This window comes from Elephas maximus, chromosome 26, assembly GCF_024166365.1.
Source record: "Elephas maximus indicus isolate mEleMax1 chromosome 26, mEleMax1 primary haplotype, whole genome shotgun sequence".
In the NCBI taxonomy this organism is placed as follows: Eukaryota; Metazoa; Chordata; class Mammalia; order Proboscidea; family Elephantidae; genus Elephas; species Elephas maximus.
In genome coordinates this window covers 15716754-15735040 of record NC_064844.1, presented here as the reverse complement: position 1 = coordinate 15735040, position 18287 = coordinate 15716754, and the positions used below count along the sequence as shown (strand labels likewise).

The 18287-nt window shown below is 45.0% G+C and overlaps 1 protein-coding gene across 1 annotated transcript; it reads left to right on the top strand.

Moving 5' to 3' along the window:
- The first annotated feature begins 466 nt into the window (after positions 1 to 466).
- On the top strand, positions 467 to 17356 carry TMEM247 (transmembrane protein 247). The gene is made up of 5 exons (XM_049870156.1): positions 467 to 525; positions 11511 to 11646; positions 13284 to 13616; positions 16994 to 17182; positions 17318 to 17356. Exons 2-5 carry the CDS (start codon positions 11530 to 11532, stop codon positions 17354 to 17356), a joined length of 678 nt encoding a protein of 225 aa, XP_049726113.1. The 5' UTR covers positions 467 to 525; positions 11511 to 11529.
- The last annotated feature ends 931 nt before the right edge of the window (positions 17357 to 18287 follow it).

Below are 18287 nucleotides of genomic sequence, written 5' to 3'. Positions count from 1 at the left end.
AAGGGGGCCAGCAGGCTGGCCAGAGCCATTGTCAGAACCGAACCTTTACCGAGTGCATTTCAGCATGGCCATGTCTCCACCCTTAGCGACCCCCTAAGTTAGTGGAAAAGATGAAAAGAACACCCCGATTGCTGTAACATACAGGCGGGCGTAGGTTAACCAGTAAGCAAGGTACGCACAGGCTTACGGTAAGCAAGGTACGCTGGGGCTTAATTGTGTTTACTTACTAATTGTGCACTACAGATGGGTGAATAAACACAAGTAAGCCTGTGTGTACCTTGCTTATTAGGTAATCCGCCCCTGCATGCCAGAGCCAGAGATGCAGTGGATTAACAGGCGGTCGGTATCTGAGATGGGCCTGCAAGGTTGGCAGGAACTTTCCGTAGGTGGAAATAAGAGGAAGAGGGTGTCTAGGCTGAGGAAACAGCAAGCAAAAAGGCAGGAAGGCAGGCAAGGAGAGGGCGTACTTGGGGAACATCAAGAAACATCCCACGTCTCTCCAACTAGATCATCTGCTCCACAAAGGTAAGGATTGCATCTGATGGTTCTTGGTATTCCCCCCACAGTGCCTAGCACAGGGCTGTAAACCTGCCAGAGAGGGGCTCAGAAAATATTGTTTTGGGTTGAATTTCTCAAAAGGCAGGACATTCCCTCAAAGCAATGGGGCAGATGTGTTGAGAGGGAGCTGACTTACCGGTATACACAAGCTGTACCAGTTATCAATTAATTGCCTCTCAGCTGCAGATCCACCCTTCATTGCCCCTCATGTGACCCTGAAGTGGAACCCTATCTATAAACGTTTCTCTGGCCAGCTGGCACAATGTTAAGCTTGCCAGTAGAGGGCGCTGGAGAGACATCACAGGAGTAAGGGTCTTCTCTTCCGGGTTCTGGTGTCTGTCTTCTCTGCTTGTTGGCAGTGCTGCAATGCTTGGCCTGCCTCCACACATCTAGTGGTGCCCATCTCGAGAGTTTCAGTGGCACCGTGGGGGCAGCTTCCCACAAGTTTCCCAGCAGAGGTTTTCTGCAGAAATTTCTTGGTGATTTCAACAGCACTGTCAAGGCAGCTTCCCAGAGAATCTTGTCAGCAAGCCCATGGGCGGGTTCCTGCTCACCAGCGTCAACCTGCAGCACCTCCGCAAACCTTTACACCATCCACTGGGCTACAGCCACACCTTCTCCAATGAGGCCTGAATCTCAGCCTTGGAGGGGCACCGCTTCCCAATTTTTTCCTTCCCGTATTATTTAGGGTTCTGTTTACCCCTAGGTTTACTCTGTCCTATAGGGTCACTATAAGTCAGAATCAACTCTAGGGCAGTGGGTTTGGTTTGGTTTTGGTTACCCCCAGCTAGTAAATCCCGTGTTGCTGTTAGGTGTTCTGACTCATAGCAGCCCCATGTGACAGGGTAGGACTACCCCATAGGGCTGTAATCTTTACCGAAGCAAATCGCCTGGTCTTTTTCCCACGGAGTCCCTGAGTGGATTCAAACCTTTCAGTTAGCAGTCAAACACTTAGCCATTTGTGCCAGCAGAGTGCCAAATCCCCTGTTACTAGTTAGTAATTCTTTACATTGTACCTTCCGTATTCGATTCCTGTGCGGTTTGTATCTCCTGACTGGACCCCTGCCTGATGCAACACTCGTATACAGGCATTCACATCCTTGCATATTCCCTGGAAAGGTTCTCATCAGGCACCTTCTTGCTCCCTCTTCAGTCTAACTTCCCCAACTAATCCTTGAAAAGCATCTTGAATCATTGTTCTTCTCACCCAAGGTTCAGTCAGGACCACTCTAAGTATTTTTAACAGGAAGGGATTTAATATAGGGACTTTGGTATTTACAGAACCACCAGGAGGGCTGGAATAACAACTGTGAGGGAAAACCACCACTGCTTTTAGGAGAACAAAAGTTTACAGAAGTCTCAGGAAACCTCCATTGATAATTAGCTCAGTTACCTGCAGCACCAAAGTGGTTATTTAACAAGATAGGGCCTGGAAACCAATGTAAGTTTACCTCCTGTCTGTTGACTAATTACATGTTTGCCCGCTACCATCAGATGAAAATAATGGCTCCTCCTTTTCTTGTGCCTTTGACATCTCCTATGAGTGCCTCTCATGGGCAGATCTAACCTGGAATGTGGTAGTTCCAGGCTTTGCCCCTGCAATGCAGAAAGTGGAAGGGCTGGGGATGATGCTACATTGTCAATGAACAGTCCTGAAGAACGTCTTCCCATTCCTACCCACAAGGAGCAGCATGAGGCTAGGCACCTTGGAAGTGTGTAGAAAAGACCACTGACTAAATTTGTTAAGTATATGGCCATTTACTAAGTACGTCCACATACATTTTCTCATTTGATACCCTGTAAAAAAAAAAAAAAAATTTTTTTTTTTTTTTTTAAGGCAGGTAGATCCAGAATTAACATCCCCATTTTATAAATAAGGAAACAGAGGTGCAGGATGTTCAGTGACTGGCCCAGGTATAAGTGGCAGAGCCAGAACCCTAACCCAGATGTTCTGATTCCAAAGCTGGTACATTTTCGTCAACACCACAGCCACCTCCAGACTAAAAGAACAAGATCTTCAGTTGGAGAAGTCAGAAGATGGCGGAAAGATGTTCTCTCCTCTTACCTCACCCCTCTTGCAGCAATATTCTTAACCCGGAGGGGAGTGAGCCTACAACAGCCCAGCCCAGCACAGCCTCCCAACGGCCACAGAGTGGCCAACAGCTCAGGTCCTGGAGTCAGGCCACCTGGGCTTATACCCTGGCTCAGCCTCTTCCTTGCTGTGTAACTGTGGGCAGGCTACTTAATCTCTCTGTACCTCAGTTCCCACTTTGATAAAGACAGAAATAATAACTCATATGGTTGTTTCAAAATTTAAGATAGTTTATGAAAAATTCCCAGCACCTGGTACTTGGTTGTTGTTACTGTTAGTCGTCATCAACTCAGTTCTGCCTCATTGCAACCTTATGTATGTTGTTGTCATTAGGTGCCATTGAGCCAGTTCTGACCCATAGTGACATTATATATAATAAAATGCAATATTGCCTGGTCCTATGCCATCCTCACAATCATTGTTATGCTTGAGCCCATTGTTGTGGCCACTGTGTCAATTCATCTTATTGAGGGTCTTCCTCTTTTTCACTGACCCTCCACTTACCAAGCATGATGTCCTTCTCCAGGGACTGGTCTCTCCTGATAACATGTCCAAAGTATCTGAGACGAAGTCCTGCCATCCTCCCTTCTAAGGAGCACTCTGGCTCTATTTCTTACAAAACAGACTTGTTCATTCTTCTGGCAGTCCATAAACCAAAAAAAAAAACAATTGCTGTAGAGTAGATTCCAACTCATAGTGACCCTATAGGACAGAGTAGAACTGCCCCATAAAGTTTCCAAGGTGTGCCTGGTGGATTTGAACTGCTGACCTTTTCGGTTAGCAGCCGTAGCTCTTAAGCACTACGGCACTAGGGTTTCCAGATCATGGTATATTCAATATTCTTCCCCAGCACCATAATTCAAAAGGCATCAATTCTTTTCCTGTCTTCTTTATTCGTTGTCCAGCTTTCACATGCATATGAGGCAATTGAAAATATCATGGCTTGGGTTAGCCACACCTTAGTCCTCAAAGAGACATCTTTGCTTTTTAACACTTTAAAGGGGTCTCCTGCAACAGATTTGCCCAAGGCAATACGTTGTTTGATTTCCTGATGTATAACAGAAGAAAATGTCACCTGGTCCTGTGCCATCTTCATGATCGTTGGTATGTTTGAGTGCGTTGTTTGGCTCTTGTATCAATCCATCTCACTCAGGGTTCCCCTTGTTTTTATTGACCCTCTAACCTACCAAACACAATGACACTTTCTAGCGACTGGGGTACATGGTTAGCATTCAATAAATGTAAACTCTTCTTATCATCATAATTATAATCCTGCAAAACCTCCAGCGCACCTGAGCTGACACATCTCAAAGTCACAGCAGAGCCTGTGCCTGAGACAGCCGGGAAGGGAAGAGGTCATTTCAGTAGTAAGACATCTCCACCGACACCTGGTTGAAATGGAGATCAGAGCTGAAGAGTGGAAAACAGGACAGAGGAAAGAATGACCAAGTGGATCCCAAATCCCTGCTTGTCCTCAGCCAGAACAAGTTACACATCCTACATTTCCTTCACCTATGCTCAGCCCTGGTGGTACACTGGTTAAAGTGCTCAACTGCTAACCCCAAAGTCAGCAATTCGAAACCACCAGTGCTTCTTCACGAGAAAGACATGGCAGTCGGCTTCCGTAGAGATTTACAGCCTGGGAAACCTTATGGTCGCTATGAGCCAGAATCAACTAGATGAGAGTGTGATGCTGAGCAGATTTCTCCCCTCTGGACACTTTTTAATATTTTAATTGACAGTGTAATACAGAAGCATAGTTTGAAAACAAAAAGATCAAAGACTTCAAAACGGCATACAGTTGAGCATCAGCCTCCCACCCCCGCTAAGCCCCCAACTCCTGAGCTCCCCCACTTCAGAGGCTGTCTTCGTGGACCAGTCTCTTGCATGTCTTTCGAGGCATATTCTAGGCATACACAACTATAACATATTTTCATATTTGAATACATATGAAAGCACTGTTATTGCTTTTCCAATAAATGATAGATCTTGGAGAGCATTCTATATTTGTGCTAATGCATTATCTTATTAATTTCCTTGAATCTTATTCTTCCTGACAGCTGCGTTGTGCTCTTGATACGGATACAGCTCTCATGGTTTAACCAGATCCTTTGTGGTGGGGATTTGTTTCCAGTCTTTTGCTGTTGTCAACAATGCTGTAATAAACATCTTTGCACATATTCCTTTTCTTCTTAGGAGGCAGACACTATCTCACCTCTTAAAGTTGGAGCCCAAAGACCATCCTTATGGTCTAGTCCAAAACCACAGGGGGAGGAGTGCGGAAACCCGCGTTCCAGTCCTGACTCAACCACTAATGTCCTTCGCATCCAAACGCAAATCCCTTTATCTCTCTGTGTGACTCGAGTTCCTGGCTTGTCAGCCAACAATAATCGTAGCTGCTGTAAATGGTTTCACAAGGGTATTCTGAGAGTCAAAGGAGATAATGTACATGAAAGCTTGTAAGCACTGTATTCACACATTAGTCTCCCATCCGGCTATTTGCTAAACCTACAACTGATATGGACTCTATGAGCATGTTCATCAATCTTCCCCATGGTGCCTGCTACACCTGTTGCCCCTCCTCAAGGAAACTGGCCCACTAGACAGCTCCTGCTTGCAGATGACTTAAGGCTGGTGTGCATTGGACTATATGACCCTCCCCTCCCTATCCTTCCACTTTTTCACCATTCAGTAAACTGCGCTGGGCCCCTTCTCAATCTGTAGGCTGCCCAGTGGCTGGAATGAAAAGCTCTGCTCAAATAGAGACAAACCAGGTCATTCTGACTCTTGCTTTTGCAAAAATCTAGTAGGAAATTGTGAGTGAGGCAGACCGTTAGGACAGACACGACACTGTCAGGATGCACGGACAGAGGCCAGGCGGTTGGACCACGAAGCATCATTAGCAAGTTGAAGTTATGAGTAAGCGAAATTGGAGGAAGCAGAAACCTTACAAACACTGAAGCTGTGAGGCAGGAAAAAAGATGAGGAAGGATCTTGGTGAGAAGTGAAAGGAGGCAGAGAAGCAGAGACACCAAAATCGGCTGTGTCACAAAGCGCAGACGTACCGGCAATGGCTGCTGGATCCCCACAGTTGTCCTGGGTCCAGCACAGTCTCCATGAGGCCAGTCATTTCCTGTCCTTGTTTCTGGGCTCCCATGTGATTTGGTCTCCCTTTTTCCCTCATGTGGCTTTACTATAACCTCCCTTTTCCTGAGCTAAGTGAGGGAGGGAGAGGGAGACCTTTTCATGGCTGCCAAGCGTGCCAAACCAACCCAAGGCTCATAAGATGTTATCTCCCCAACTTCCCGAGGAGTTTCCCAAAGGACAGGTTTGTGATGCCCTCTCCTTGGGAAAAGGGATAGTCCCAAACTCTGCTTTGCTTTCAGAATGCACTGTTCTGCTTAATGAATTAAATGGACTTCATGGAGGTCAGTGAAGGGCAGGGTAGAGAAGGGCAGAGAGCAGGAATGGAGAGGCAACTGGATTATAATTATCAATTAGGGCTTTGCTCATGTTGATCCTTTCCTCTTACCCAAATTCCATCCACTCTTCTTGTCACCTCTTCCACCAAACCTTCCTAAGCTCCTCTAGCCATATTACCTCTGCCCTTCTTGACTACTGTGATAGATTGCCTAATTGACCTCAGTTCTTCATCCTGCCCTGTATCCACACCTTTTACCATATATCATTGCAGTTTCGGCAACCAAAGGGGCAGCGTACATTTTCCCATCGTTTAACTCTATGTTTGACCCAAGGTGCCATGTCTTTGGGACAGTCTGAGTCTATAAGAAGCCCACAAGGTAGTAGGTAACTCTTAACCTGGTGGTTTATTTCTTTACCTTTAATTTTTTATTATGGGGAATTCCAAATACAAAATCAGAGAAAACAGTAAAATATTCTTGACTAGCTTTGGCCAATAGAATAAAAGGGAAGTGCTGATATACCAGTTCCAGGACTCTTGTGCCTCTACAGTTGCCATGAAAAGAGCATGCGCAGTCTAGCCCACCGTTCCTGAGAAGAGGATAAGAGGCATGTGGAGCAGACCTGCCTAGGCCAACCCCTCTGCTGAGCCAGCCTGGATCAGCAAACTCTTAGATGCCTGAGCTAAATAAATGCTTATTTTTGAATGTTCCTGAGACTTTGAGATTGTTTGATATATAGCAAAAGCAGATACAACTCCCCATAGCACCTACTGTACATTTCAGGACTTGGTGTGGTTTAATAGCAGTTGATCATGTGGCCATATATAATCCTCCCCTGTGTGCAGCCTCTTCTAGCTAAGATCATTAGATTTAGCAAATAAAAATACAGGATGCCCAGTTTAATCTGAATTTCAGATAAACAATGAATAATTTTTTTAGTATAAATATGTGTCATGTGATTTTTAGAACATATTTATACTAAAAATTATTCATGATTTATCTGAAATCCAAATTTAACTGGGCATCCTGGATTTATCTGGCAACCCTACTGCTAGTCCTTGAGGCACGACTGACATCTTACATGGTAATTGTGAGATAGCTCCTGTGGTTACTGCCATAATGCCAGGAAAGGAATGTCATGGTTCAGTTAAAGTAGTCTTTTTCTTTTCTTTTCTTTTTTATTTATTGTGCTTTAGATGAAGGCTTACAGAAGAAATTAGTTTCTCATTAAACAATTCACGTATTGTTTTGTGACATTGGTTTCCAACCCCAAAATTTGTCAACACTCTCCCCTTCTCACCCTTGATTTCCCCATTTCCATTTGTCTGGCTTTCCTGTCCCCTCCTGCCTTCTCGTCCTTGCCCCTGAGCTGGTGTGCTTGTTTAGTCTCATATACGTGGTTGAGCTATGCGTATTATTGTCTGTTTTATAGGCCTGTCTAATCTTTGGCTGAAGGGTGAACTACAGGAGTGACTTCAGTACCGAGTTAAAAGAGTGTCCTGGGGCCATACTTGGGGTTTCTCCAGTCTCTGTCCAGACAAGTAAGTCTGGTCTTTTTTTTTTTTTCCGAGTTGGAATTTTGTTCTGTATTTTTCTCTAGCTCTGTCTGGAACCCTCTATTGTGATCCCTGTCAGAGCAATTAGTGGTGGTAGCCAGGCACCACTAGTTGTGCTCGATTCAGTCTGGTAGAGGTTGTGATAGTTGTGGTCCATGAGTCCCTTGTGTCTTTGGTTTTCTTCATTCACCTTTGCTCCAGATGGGGTGGGACCAGTGGAGTATCTTAGATGGGTCCCCACAAGCTTTTAAGACCCCAGACAATACTCACCAAAGAAAGATGTAGAACATTTTCTTTATCAATTATACTATGCCAATTAAGCTAGATGTCCCCCTAGACCGTAGTCCCCAGCCCTCAGCCAGTAATTCGGTCCCTCAGGGAGTCTGGATGTGCCTACAAAGCCTCTATGACTTTGCCTTCATCAAGTCGTGCCGACCTTCCCAGTGTTGTATACTGTCTTATCGCTAACCAAAGTTACCACTTACCTATTGTCTAGTTAGTGTTTTTCCCTCCCCTCCCTCATAACCACCAAAGATTGTTTCTTTTTGTGTGTAAATCTTCTCCTGAGTTTTTATAGTGGTGGTCTCATTCAGTGTTTGTCCTCTTGTGATTGGCTTATTTCAGTCAGCATAATGCCCCCCCAGATTCATCTATGTTGTGAGATGTTTCGCAAACCCATCATTGTTCTTTATTGTTGCACACTATTCCACTATGGATATGTACCATAGTTTGTTTATCCACTCATCTGTTGGTAGGCACTTAGGTTGTTTCCATCTTTTTGCTATTGTGAGTAATGCTGCAATGAACATGGGTGTGCATATATCTATTCGTGTGACAGCTCTTATTTCTCTGGGATAGATTTCTCGGAATGGGATTGCTGGATTGTATGGTATTTCTTTTTATAGCTTTTTAAGGAAGCACTGTATTTTTTTCCAAAATGGTTGTGCCATTGGATTTTTAAGAAGGACAGAAGGTAGAGATTGAGCACTCTCTTCTCTCCAGTGACAAAACCACCCCATTTTAATAATAATGATGTCTCAGTCACTGAGTACTGCTCTAACAAAAATACCACAAGTGGGTGACTTTAAAGAATAGAAATTTACTGTCTCACATTTTAGTCAGGGGGCTAGAAATCTGAATTCAGGGTGTGGCTGTAGGGGGAGGTCCTTCTTTGTCTATTTCAGCTTCTAGTAGCTGCCAGCAATCCTTGGCATTCCTGGGCTTGGAGATACATCTGCTGTGTGTATCTGTCTTCATACGGCACCTCCCCCTCCATGTGTCTCTGCACCTATTCTGCTCTTTTTATAACTCAGAAGTGATTAGCTTCAGGACCCACCCTAGTCTGGAATTACCTCATTAACATAACAAAAGAAAATCTCTATTTCCAAAAAGGGTCATATTTACAAGCACAGGGTTAAGGCTTCAACATAATTTTCAAGGGACATGAACCCACCATAACATTTATTTAGCCCCAGAACATTTATTTAGCCCCAGTATGGGCAGGCAATGGGGTAAATACACTATCTTATTTTATCATCACATCAGTGCTGCAATGTAAAAAAAAAAAAAAATGGGGGGTGGAAACCACTGCCTTTAAGTTGATTCTGACTCGTGGCAATCCCATGTGTTACACAGTAGAATGACTCCATGACTTTTCTTGGCTGTAATTTTTTACAAAAGCAGATCACCAGCCTTTCTTCCACAGTGCCACTGGGTGGGTTTGAACTGCCAATCTTTAGGTTAGTAGATGAGTGCAAACCATTTGGGCCACCGAGGGACCTTAGGAAGGGGCTAAATCATTATCCTCATTTAAAAATGAGTATACTAGGAACACAGTCATGGGAACACCTTATGCACAACCAAATACCTCCTGGGACAAAGATAGTATGCTTGAAGGCTAAGGACCATAGTCTCAGAGACCCGTGTGGCATAACGTAGTGCATAAAAACAATGCTCTACATTCTACTTTGGTGAGTAGAGTCCGGGATCTTAAAAGTTTGTGAGCAGCCATCTAAGACACAACTAGTGGTGTGTTCCTGTCTGGAGTAAAGGCGACTGAAGAAAACCAAAGACTCAAGGGTACAATTATTCCAAAAGACTAAGGGACCACAGGCACCACAGGCCGAGAACAGAAGAACTAGATGGTGTTCAGCTACTACCACTAATGGCTCTGACCAGGATCACAACTGAGGATCCCAGATAAAGAGGGAGAAAAATGTAGAACAAAAAATCAAATTCATGAAAGACTTACTGGCTGAAGACTGGAGGAACCCCCAAGACAATGGCCCTATGACACCCCTCTGACTTGGAACTGCAACCATTCCTGGAAACCACCTTCCAGTGAAGCAAGAGACAGGCCAGGCCTATAAAATAAACAGCAACCCTGGTGTGTAGTGGTTAAGAGGTTGGCTGCTAACAAAAAAAGGTCAGCAGTTCAAATTCACCAGCTGCTCCTTGGAAACCCTATGGGGCAGTTCCACTCTGTCCTATAGGGTCACTATGAGTCAGAATCGACTTGATGGCAGCAGTTTTTTGGTTTGTTTATAAAATAAACAATAACACCCAAAAAGAACATGCTTCATAGAACAAACAGCTATACGAAATCAAAAGTGCAACATTTGCCCAAAAACATAGATGGGTAGGCAGGAAGGAGGAGGAAGACCAGACAAAAGGAAATGGGGAACCTAGGGGGGAAATGGGGCGAGTGCTGACACAGTGTGGGGATTGCAACCAATGTCATGGAACACTTGGTGTACACTTTGTTGAATGGGAAATTTTTTTGCTCTATAAACTTTTACCTAAAATGCAACAATTTTTTCTCTTTTTTAAATGAGTAAGCTGACTATTGGAGAGGTAAAACAACTTTCCCTTGGTCATACGGCTAGAGAAAATAGCAAAGCTAGCATTCAAACGCAGCTCTTTCTCTTCCCACAATGCAACACTGCTTCCAACTACCAAAAATCTTTTCTGTGGTTTTCACAAAACTGCAGATAGCAAAGTATATTCCCCAGTCCTCCACCACCTTCTCTAGTCCTCCTCAATCCATTCTATCATACTGTCTTAGTCATCTCGTGCTACTATAACAGAAATACCACAAGTGGATGGCTTTAACAAAGGGAAATTTATTGTCTCACAGTCTAGTAGGTTAAAGTCCAAATTCAGGGTGTCAGCTCCAGGTGAAGGCTCTCTCTCTCTGTCGGCCTTCTCATCAATCTTCCCCTGGACTAGGAGCTTCTTTGCACAGAAACTCCGGGTCCAAAGGACACGCTCTGCTCCTGACACCGCTTTCTTGGTGCTATGAGGTCCCTCTGTCTCTCTGCTTGCTTCTACCTTTTATATCTCAAGAGATTGCCTTAAAACCCCATCCAAACCTGTAGGTTGAGTCCTGCCTCACTAACACAACTGCCACCCATCCTCCCTCATTAACATCATAGAGGCAGGATTTACAACATACAAGAAAATCACATAATACTGGCAATCAGAGCCCATCCCAATTGATATACACATTTTTGGGGGGACATAATTCAATCCATGACCTACCTGGAAGTATAAGTAATCAGAGGTTGTGACACTAATTGTAACTCATCCCAATACAATCTGCATTTAAAAGAGGACCCAAGGGATCAGATTTCAAATGGTGGAATTCTAGATTTCAAAATGGTGGAATTCTAGTTTTCAAAACGGTCCCTAGTAGTGGGAAAGGGCCTCCTTGCAGCTTTTTATAACAGCACCTCAAAGGTGTCACACCTTTGCCAAAGGGACCCTAGCAACTGGTAGAATGTAAGTTATTATGAGGACAGGGGATTGTGATGGTGCCTGGGCTGTGGAGTCTGGTGAGGTCAAATGTTAGTGCCTCAAAAGATGTCCTTTGGCCTCCATCAGCAGCATTGTGGTCTCCTGAATGACAACTGAGGACAGGGAAATGATGGAAGCCCGTGGAGGGGGAGAAAGCTGCCCAAACTTCCCCAAGATGGTGCCTGGTGATCCCATTGCTGAAGGGAAGTCAAAGGCTTCTTTGGTAAGGGGGAAGTCTGGTCTCACTGTCCAGCCTATTCATTCAGGTGAGGGTGGGTACACTGGGGACATGTGATAGGAACTGAATGCTATGAGATTCCAGATTGTTGCCAAGAAGGGCAAGTGACATACACCCATACCTGTAACTGGCACCTCCTTAGACTCTAGCCAAGGACCAGGTAGCACTTCACAAGACTGTGAAGTCACCTGAAGCTGGAGCTGGTCTCTCTAATCTCTCTCCCTATGGGGCCCTTCCCTCCCTCCTTGGATGGGACCCTTGCTCCTCCCATCACCCTTTGGTTGTTCCCCATATATCTGGATTCTCTCAACAAAGGCCCTGGGTTTCTTCCTCCCTCTTAGCCCTCAAAGTACCCTGTGTCTAACCAATCTCAACATTAGATATAGCGGGGGGTGGAAAGATTACCTCTGTAGGAAGTAGGGCTTCAAACCAGTTTGTTCAGGTTCAAACTGACAATTTGCCTGCCTAACAAGTTCCCTGCTGATAATTTGCATTTCCACCCCAGATATACTGAATCAGAATCTACATTTTAACAAGATTCCCAGGTGATTCTTACGTATAACTTCATGGGAACTTAGACATGCAAATTCTCCAGGGGACATCTAAGTCAACTAGCATAACATAGCTCATAAAGAAAATGTTCTACACCCTACTTCAGTGAGTGCGTCTGGGTTTTAAAAGCTTGCAAGTGGCCATCTAAGATACGTCAATTGGTCTCATCCCACTCAGAGCAATAGAGGATGAAGAAAACCAAAGGCAGAAGGAAAACACTAGCCCAAAGGACTAAAGGACCAAATGAACCAGAGACCCCATCAGCCTGAGAACAGAAGAACTAGATGGTGCCCGGCTACCACCAAAAACCACACTGACAGGGAACACAACAGAGTCCCAGACAGAGCAGGAGAACTCAAATTCACGTAAAAAGACCTGACTTAATAGTCTGACAGAGACTGGAGGAACCTCCAAAACTACAGCCCCCAGACGCACCGTTAACCCAGAACTGAAACCATTCCTGAAGCCCACCCTTCAGACAAAGATTAGACAGGACTATGAAACAAAAAATAATACGTGTGAGGAATGTGCTTTTTAGTTCAATCAGATATAGACCACCAAATGGGCAGCTCCCGTCCAAAAACAGGATGAGAAGGCAAGAAGGGACAGGAACTGATCAAATGAACACAGAGAACCCAGGGTGGGAATGAAGAGTGTGCTGTCACATTGTGGTGATTGCAACTGATGTCACAAAACAATATGTGTGTAAATTTTTGAAGGAAAAATTAACTTGAGCTATAAACTTCCATCTAAACAATAGAAGAAAAAAAAAGAAATGCAAATTCTCAGCAGGGGTTTGAACCAGAACCAACTGGTGGGAAGCCCTGCTAGGAAAACAGATTTATGCCTCAACTTCCCCATACCACCACTTGCACCCTTAAGGCACCATTGTTTAGTGTTAGCTTGCCCTCTTTTTCTTAACACTCAGGTCCTGACGACGCCTCCTTGAAGTGCGTTTCTAACTCCTGTGTCTACATCTTTACAAGTCACAACACCCTGTGGGTTGTGGCTGGGGAGTGTCGTGGGCGGGGCGGAAACCACCCTGTACTGACTCCTCACTGTTACTGCAGGCCACTCCTGCCCAGGAAGCAGATCCCCCGAAGCCAGACTCCTCCTGCAACTACCCGGAGGAGATGGAGACTTGCGAGGACAGAGGCTGCCCAGGGCAGAAGCCACTGCCCCTCAAGGCTGGTCCCACCACCAAGGGCCAGGCGGGCGACGGGCCCCAGCTCGCGGAGCTGCCCCCAGACCTGGGGACCAAGCGCAACGTTGAGATAGAGCTGGAGAAGGCGCGCATGGAGTTCGAGCTCACGCGGCTGAAGTACCTGCACGAGGAGAACCAGAGGCAGCGGCAGCACGAGGAGGTGATGGAACAGCTACAGCAGCAGGCGGCGCCCCGCCTGGTGGGTGACGCCGGCCTAGAGGCCCGGGGGGATGAGACGCAGGGTAGGGGGTCGAGGAGGCTCTGCGGTGGACTGAGACGTGGGGCGGGGGCCGGGGAAATGACCCTGCCTGCCCTGGGAGCCCACCTTACCTGCTAGCTCCAGCATCCAGTCCTGCAGAGCCTGGACTTGCAGCTGGAAGGTGCTCCCTGGGTCACTTCCCCCTCTGGGTCACTTCCCCCTCTGGGTCACTTCCAGAGATGGCCTTCCCGCTGCTTTAGAGACCCCTACACCATACAGGATAGCTCTGTTAGAAAGAACTTCCTCCCTGAGCTGGAAATCCAGCTCTCTCAAAAGAGTCTGCGGCAGGAGGGGCCCCTGAGCCATCTTGTCCACCTGATGGCCTTTTTAATAGCTTGAGACAGGTCTGCCTGTGGCTTCCTTCTCCAGGAAATATACCCCCAGTCTGGAACATTTTCTCCATGGCTAGACTTCCACCATTCTCCACCCCTTTCTGCATGCCTGGGAGCTCAGGTCAGAATCCCTCTACTGTCTGGCTAGTGGACTCTGATAGAACCATCACCTCCCTTGATCAGGGCTGCTTTTGCTCTGTTGAATCACACTGCCTTGTGGTCAGCTAAAACTTAACACAACCTTTCACAAATATACAGTTCTCCCCTAAACCAAAAACCAAACCCAGTGCCGTCGAGTCAATCCTGACTCATAGTGACCCTATAGGACAGAGTAGAACTGCCCCATAGAGTTTCCAAGGAGTGCCTGGTGGATTTGAACTGCCGACCCCTTGGTTAGCAGCCGTAGCACTTAACCACTATGCCACCAGGGTTTCCAGTTCTCTCCTAACCTGTCCTAAATGAGGATAAGAAAACCTACTTAAGATCAGATGAGATATGAAGTGCTTTAAACTGTAGCTGGGCCATCATAAGCACTGGATGGTGAAAAATGTTCTTGTTTAAAGCGGTGTTGACTGGGCTATTTAAAGTCAGATAATCATGGGTTCAAATCCTGGCTCTACCATGTATAAGCTGAGTGGTGTTCGGCAAGTTACCAAACCTCTTTGAGCCTCGGTTGCTCATCTCTACAGTAATACCTACCTCATAGAGTTGCTGTGAGCGTTACGTGGGAGAATGTGTGTAAAGCACTTTGCAGTGAGCCTGGCACATTAGGTAAGCACTCAATAAATGGTAGCTGTTACCATTTTTATGTACTCATGCAATTCACTTTTTGACCCAAATGCAGCAACTTCCATCCATCCCTTCTCAATTTTATTGGGATGTAATGTATTAGCTATGCTTCCCAGCTCTGAGTCATCCATAATTCTGAGAAGCTTGCCTTCTGTCTTTATCCAAGTCATTGCTATAATTGTTGAACAGGATATGACCTCAAGTAAATACCACTAAAGCTCTCCTTACAGGTTAGCAATGTTCCATTAATCAGCACCCTCGAGCTAGATTTTATCCAGCTCACATTTCTCCACCTTGTCCAAAAATTATCCTGAGACACACTGTCAAACCGTTTCCCAGAATTAAGATATTTCAGTACCTAAAAGCATTTCACCAGTTGACTGGTCTTCTTTTTTTTTTTAAAGAAAGTAGAGTTGGTTTTGCATGATTGATTCTTAATGAACACATGCTGGCTTCTAACAATATCACCTTTTTTCTTGCTCAGAAAATACCTATTCAATTATACGCTAATTGATTTTGCTGGGCCAACTCAAGTTTATTGAGCTGAGATTTCCAGAATCCATCTTTCTCTCTCTCTCTTTTTGAATATCTAAAAAAACATTTTCCTGTCTCTTACGATTCTGGCATGTTGCCTGATATTTTTGAATTTTCGTAAATTCCATTTCCAAATTTGTGATTTTTCTCAGTCCCCTGGGATACAGTTTGTCATAAGTTAGAGCCTGGAACTACTATTTAAAGCAGATAAATGGTATTGGACCATGCCTTTTGGCCTGTATCTCCACCTAACCATGTTGGTTTTCCCTTTTTAGTTCAAAAATCTTTCTCCTTACCGGATAAAATAGAAACCCTTAGAAATTGTAAAGTTCTATCTGCTCTCTGTCTTCTGCTTAAAGGATAGACCATGGAGAGTGTTTTGAAAAGTCTAAAGGGTTTCATGAATGCATGTTTTGTTATCAAAATCATCATTATCACCCATCAGCGTTTCAAACTGAAAGCATGCAGACTTCAGAAAGTCCACGGATCAAGAGCTGCGCTGAGTCTGCAGGGAAGGAACTGTTGGGTCAGTCCGTCCATTAGAACATCCGGATTCCTTCCTCTGATTTTCAGCCTTCCTTGCTATTCATTTTAGAGGGAGCATCACTGTAGTCATTTTCTGCCCTCCTCCATTTTATTTTGTTGCCTTTGTTTTATGTAGTTGTTTCAACAATAATGCCTCCAGGACCCCAGCTTTTTGAAATAATTTACAAAAATGTTTTTATTACCTTTGCGTATTTACAAAAGATGAGACATTGACTCAATTTTAAAGCTCCCCCAACCTCCCTCTCTTTTTGTGGATGGATTGAAAAAAAAAAAATTTTTTTTTTTAACCTAGTTTAGGCCTGCTTACAACAAAATATAGCTTGATTTTTAAAAAATATTTGAAAGAATTTACCATGGGTGATGCCTTTTTAACTATCGATCAGTACCAACTTTAGTTAAAAGTTGATGCTTTTTATAGTTAAAATGGGAACTGTCGGATCCTAATTGTATAGATTTCAGAAAAGAGCAGCTCCCAGGCAGGATCGGCCAGACAACTCAAGTGGCTTTCCCCACAACCCAGTACTCCTAGGGCTTAGGGAAACCTCACCACCTGTCTCTTAACACCTGCCCTCAGAAGAGACAAAACTCTGGGCTGAAGGACCATAGGCTGTTCCAATATGACATGTGCCAGGATCTGGGGGCTCAGAAACAGTCATTTGTACCCGAGGGACCCCCTCTCATTCTGCCACAGCCTGAAAACAAGGTTTAATGTTGGGTCAAATCATCCAGAGAACACCCCCAAGACTTAGGGCTCAGAAGTAAGGATGTTTGAGTCAGAGAGACCCTGCCCACATGTGTAACTCAGATGGGAAGTATGGGACAGGCAGAAAGGAAGGCGTTTGCTTGATAAAAGCAGACTCAAGAATGAAAACATAATGAGTGCTTCCTATGTGCCAGTGAATTTGTTAGGAATTTTTCACTTACTGTCTCACTCTTCTTCCTAATGATCTTGTGAAATGGGCAGTCTTAGCCCTTTACTGAGGTGAGGAAGATAACTTGCCTGAACTCATAGGTGGGGAGGGACAGAGCAGAATTGAAACCCAGATCTGTCTGGCTCTCAAGCCCAGAGCACCAAAGCTCTGGTTTGCCAGCTCCACGGTCTTCCTTCCCCCACAGTTTTCAGGAGGGCTCCAGGATCTCCTGCTCCCCCAGAACCAGTTTGCCATGTTCCTGTACTGCTTCATCTTTATACACATAATCTATGTCACCAAGGAGATGGTCGTCTTTCTCTTCTCCAAGCATTACCTCTTCTGCATTGCAGCCATTTTGCTCTATTTGATTAAAACTTTGTGGCTCTACTTCCAAGTGCCTTCAGTCTCTTCATCTCTGGGAATCCCCATGCTAGGGTGTCATCAGGACATGTTGAAATTAGCCACCACCCTCTCTTCCTCGTCCCTTCCTGGAACCTCTTTCCCTCATGTTGTACCTCCCTCCAACCAGAACCTGCTCTTAGGGAAGACCCTGCTGTCCACCATTTAAACTTTAGTGCAAAGAAAAATGTTCAGGCCTCTTGTACTAAGCCCAAGTTCTCACTGTGGACAAAGATACTTTGTCCTGAGGACTTCCAGTTTCTGATCTGGCATGTAAATTTGGAAGTCGTCCCTCCCGTAACAAGAAAAACTGAAAAGGAACAACTCTTCTGAGATCCAACAGAGAACTGAGGTCACGGAGCAAACCAGCACTCTGAAAACTGGAGGCACAGGTAGATCCAGAAAACTCAAAGCTTACCCAGAGCAGAAACCACTGCTAGACCCAGCATTGAGCAGGGACAGTGAAAGGATAATTGAGTAACTGCTGGAGACTGAGTGTGGACTAGAGGTAAAAACTCCTGGTGGTATAGCTTTAGGGGAAGCCCTGCATTTTATGAGTTTTACCTGTAGGCACCCTACCAGATTCTCACCACAAGGATCGAAGAAAAATCTCTACTCCTACTTCCAGCGGGGGAGGGGAGAAATAACCATTTTGAAACAAGCCCAGAGTGCTTTGTTCTCCTTAACAATGACCTGCCCTCAGGGAAAACTATGTTAACTGATGGGGTGAGGAGAACACCCAACTCTCACCCCCTTTAGCCCAAGATCACAGCCCAGGAGCACAGGCTCACTAAAAGACTGAGACCTCATCATAGGATGATAGAACACCCCCTAACATCAGTAGCGCTCTTATATAACAAAAGGGGGTTACAGCTGAAGAGAACTGCAAGGCTCAGACCTGTTTAAAGAATCTCTGGGGAAACCCAAGAACAGGGGAGACAAAAGCAAGAGCACAGGGAGAAATTTTAGCCTTTGAACCTACAGCTATAAGAAACAGTAAGTATTACCTAATTCCTTGCCAAATAAACATAAAACTTCACACCAAAGGCCTATTGACCTCAGCTCCTTTTACCTAATACATCCTATCTGGTTTTCAACAA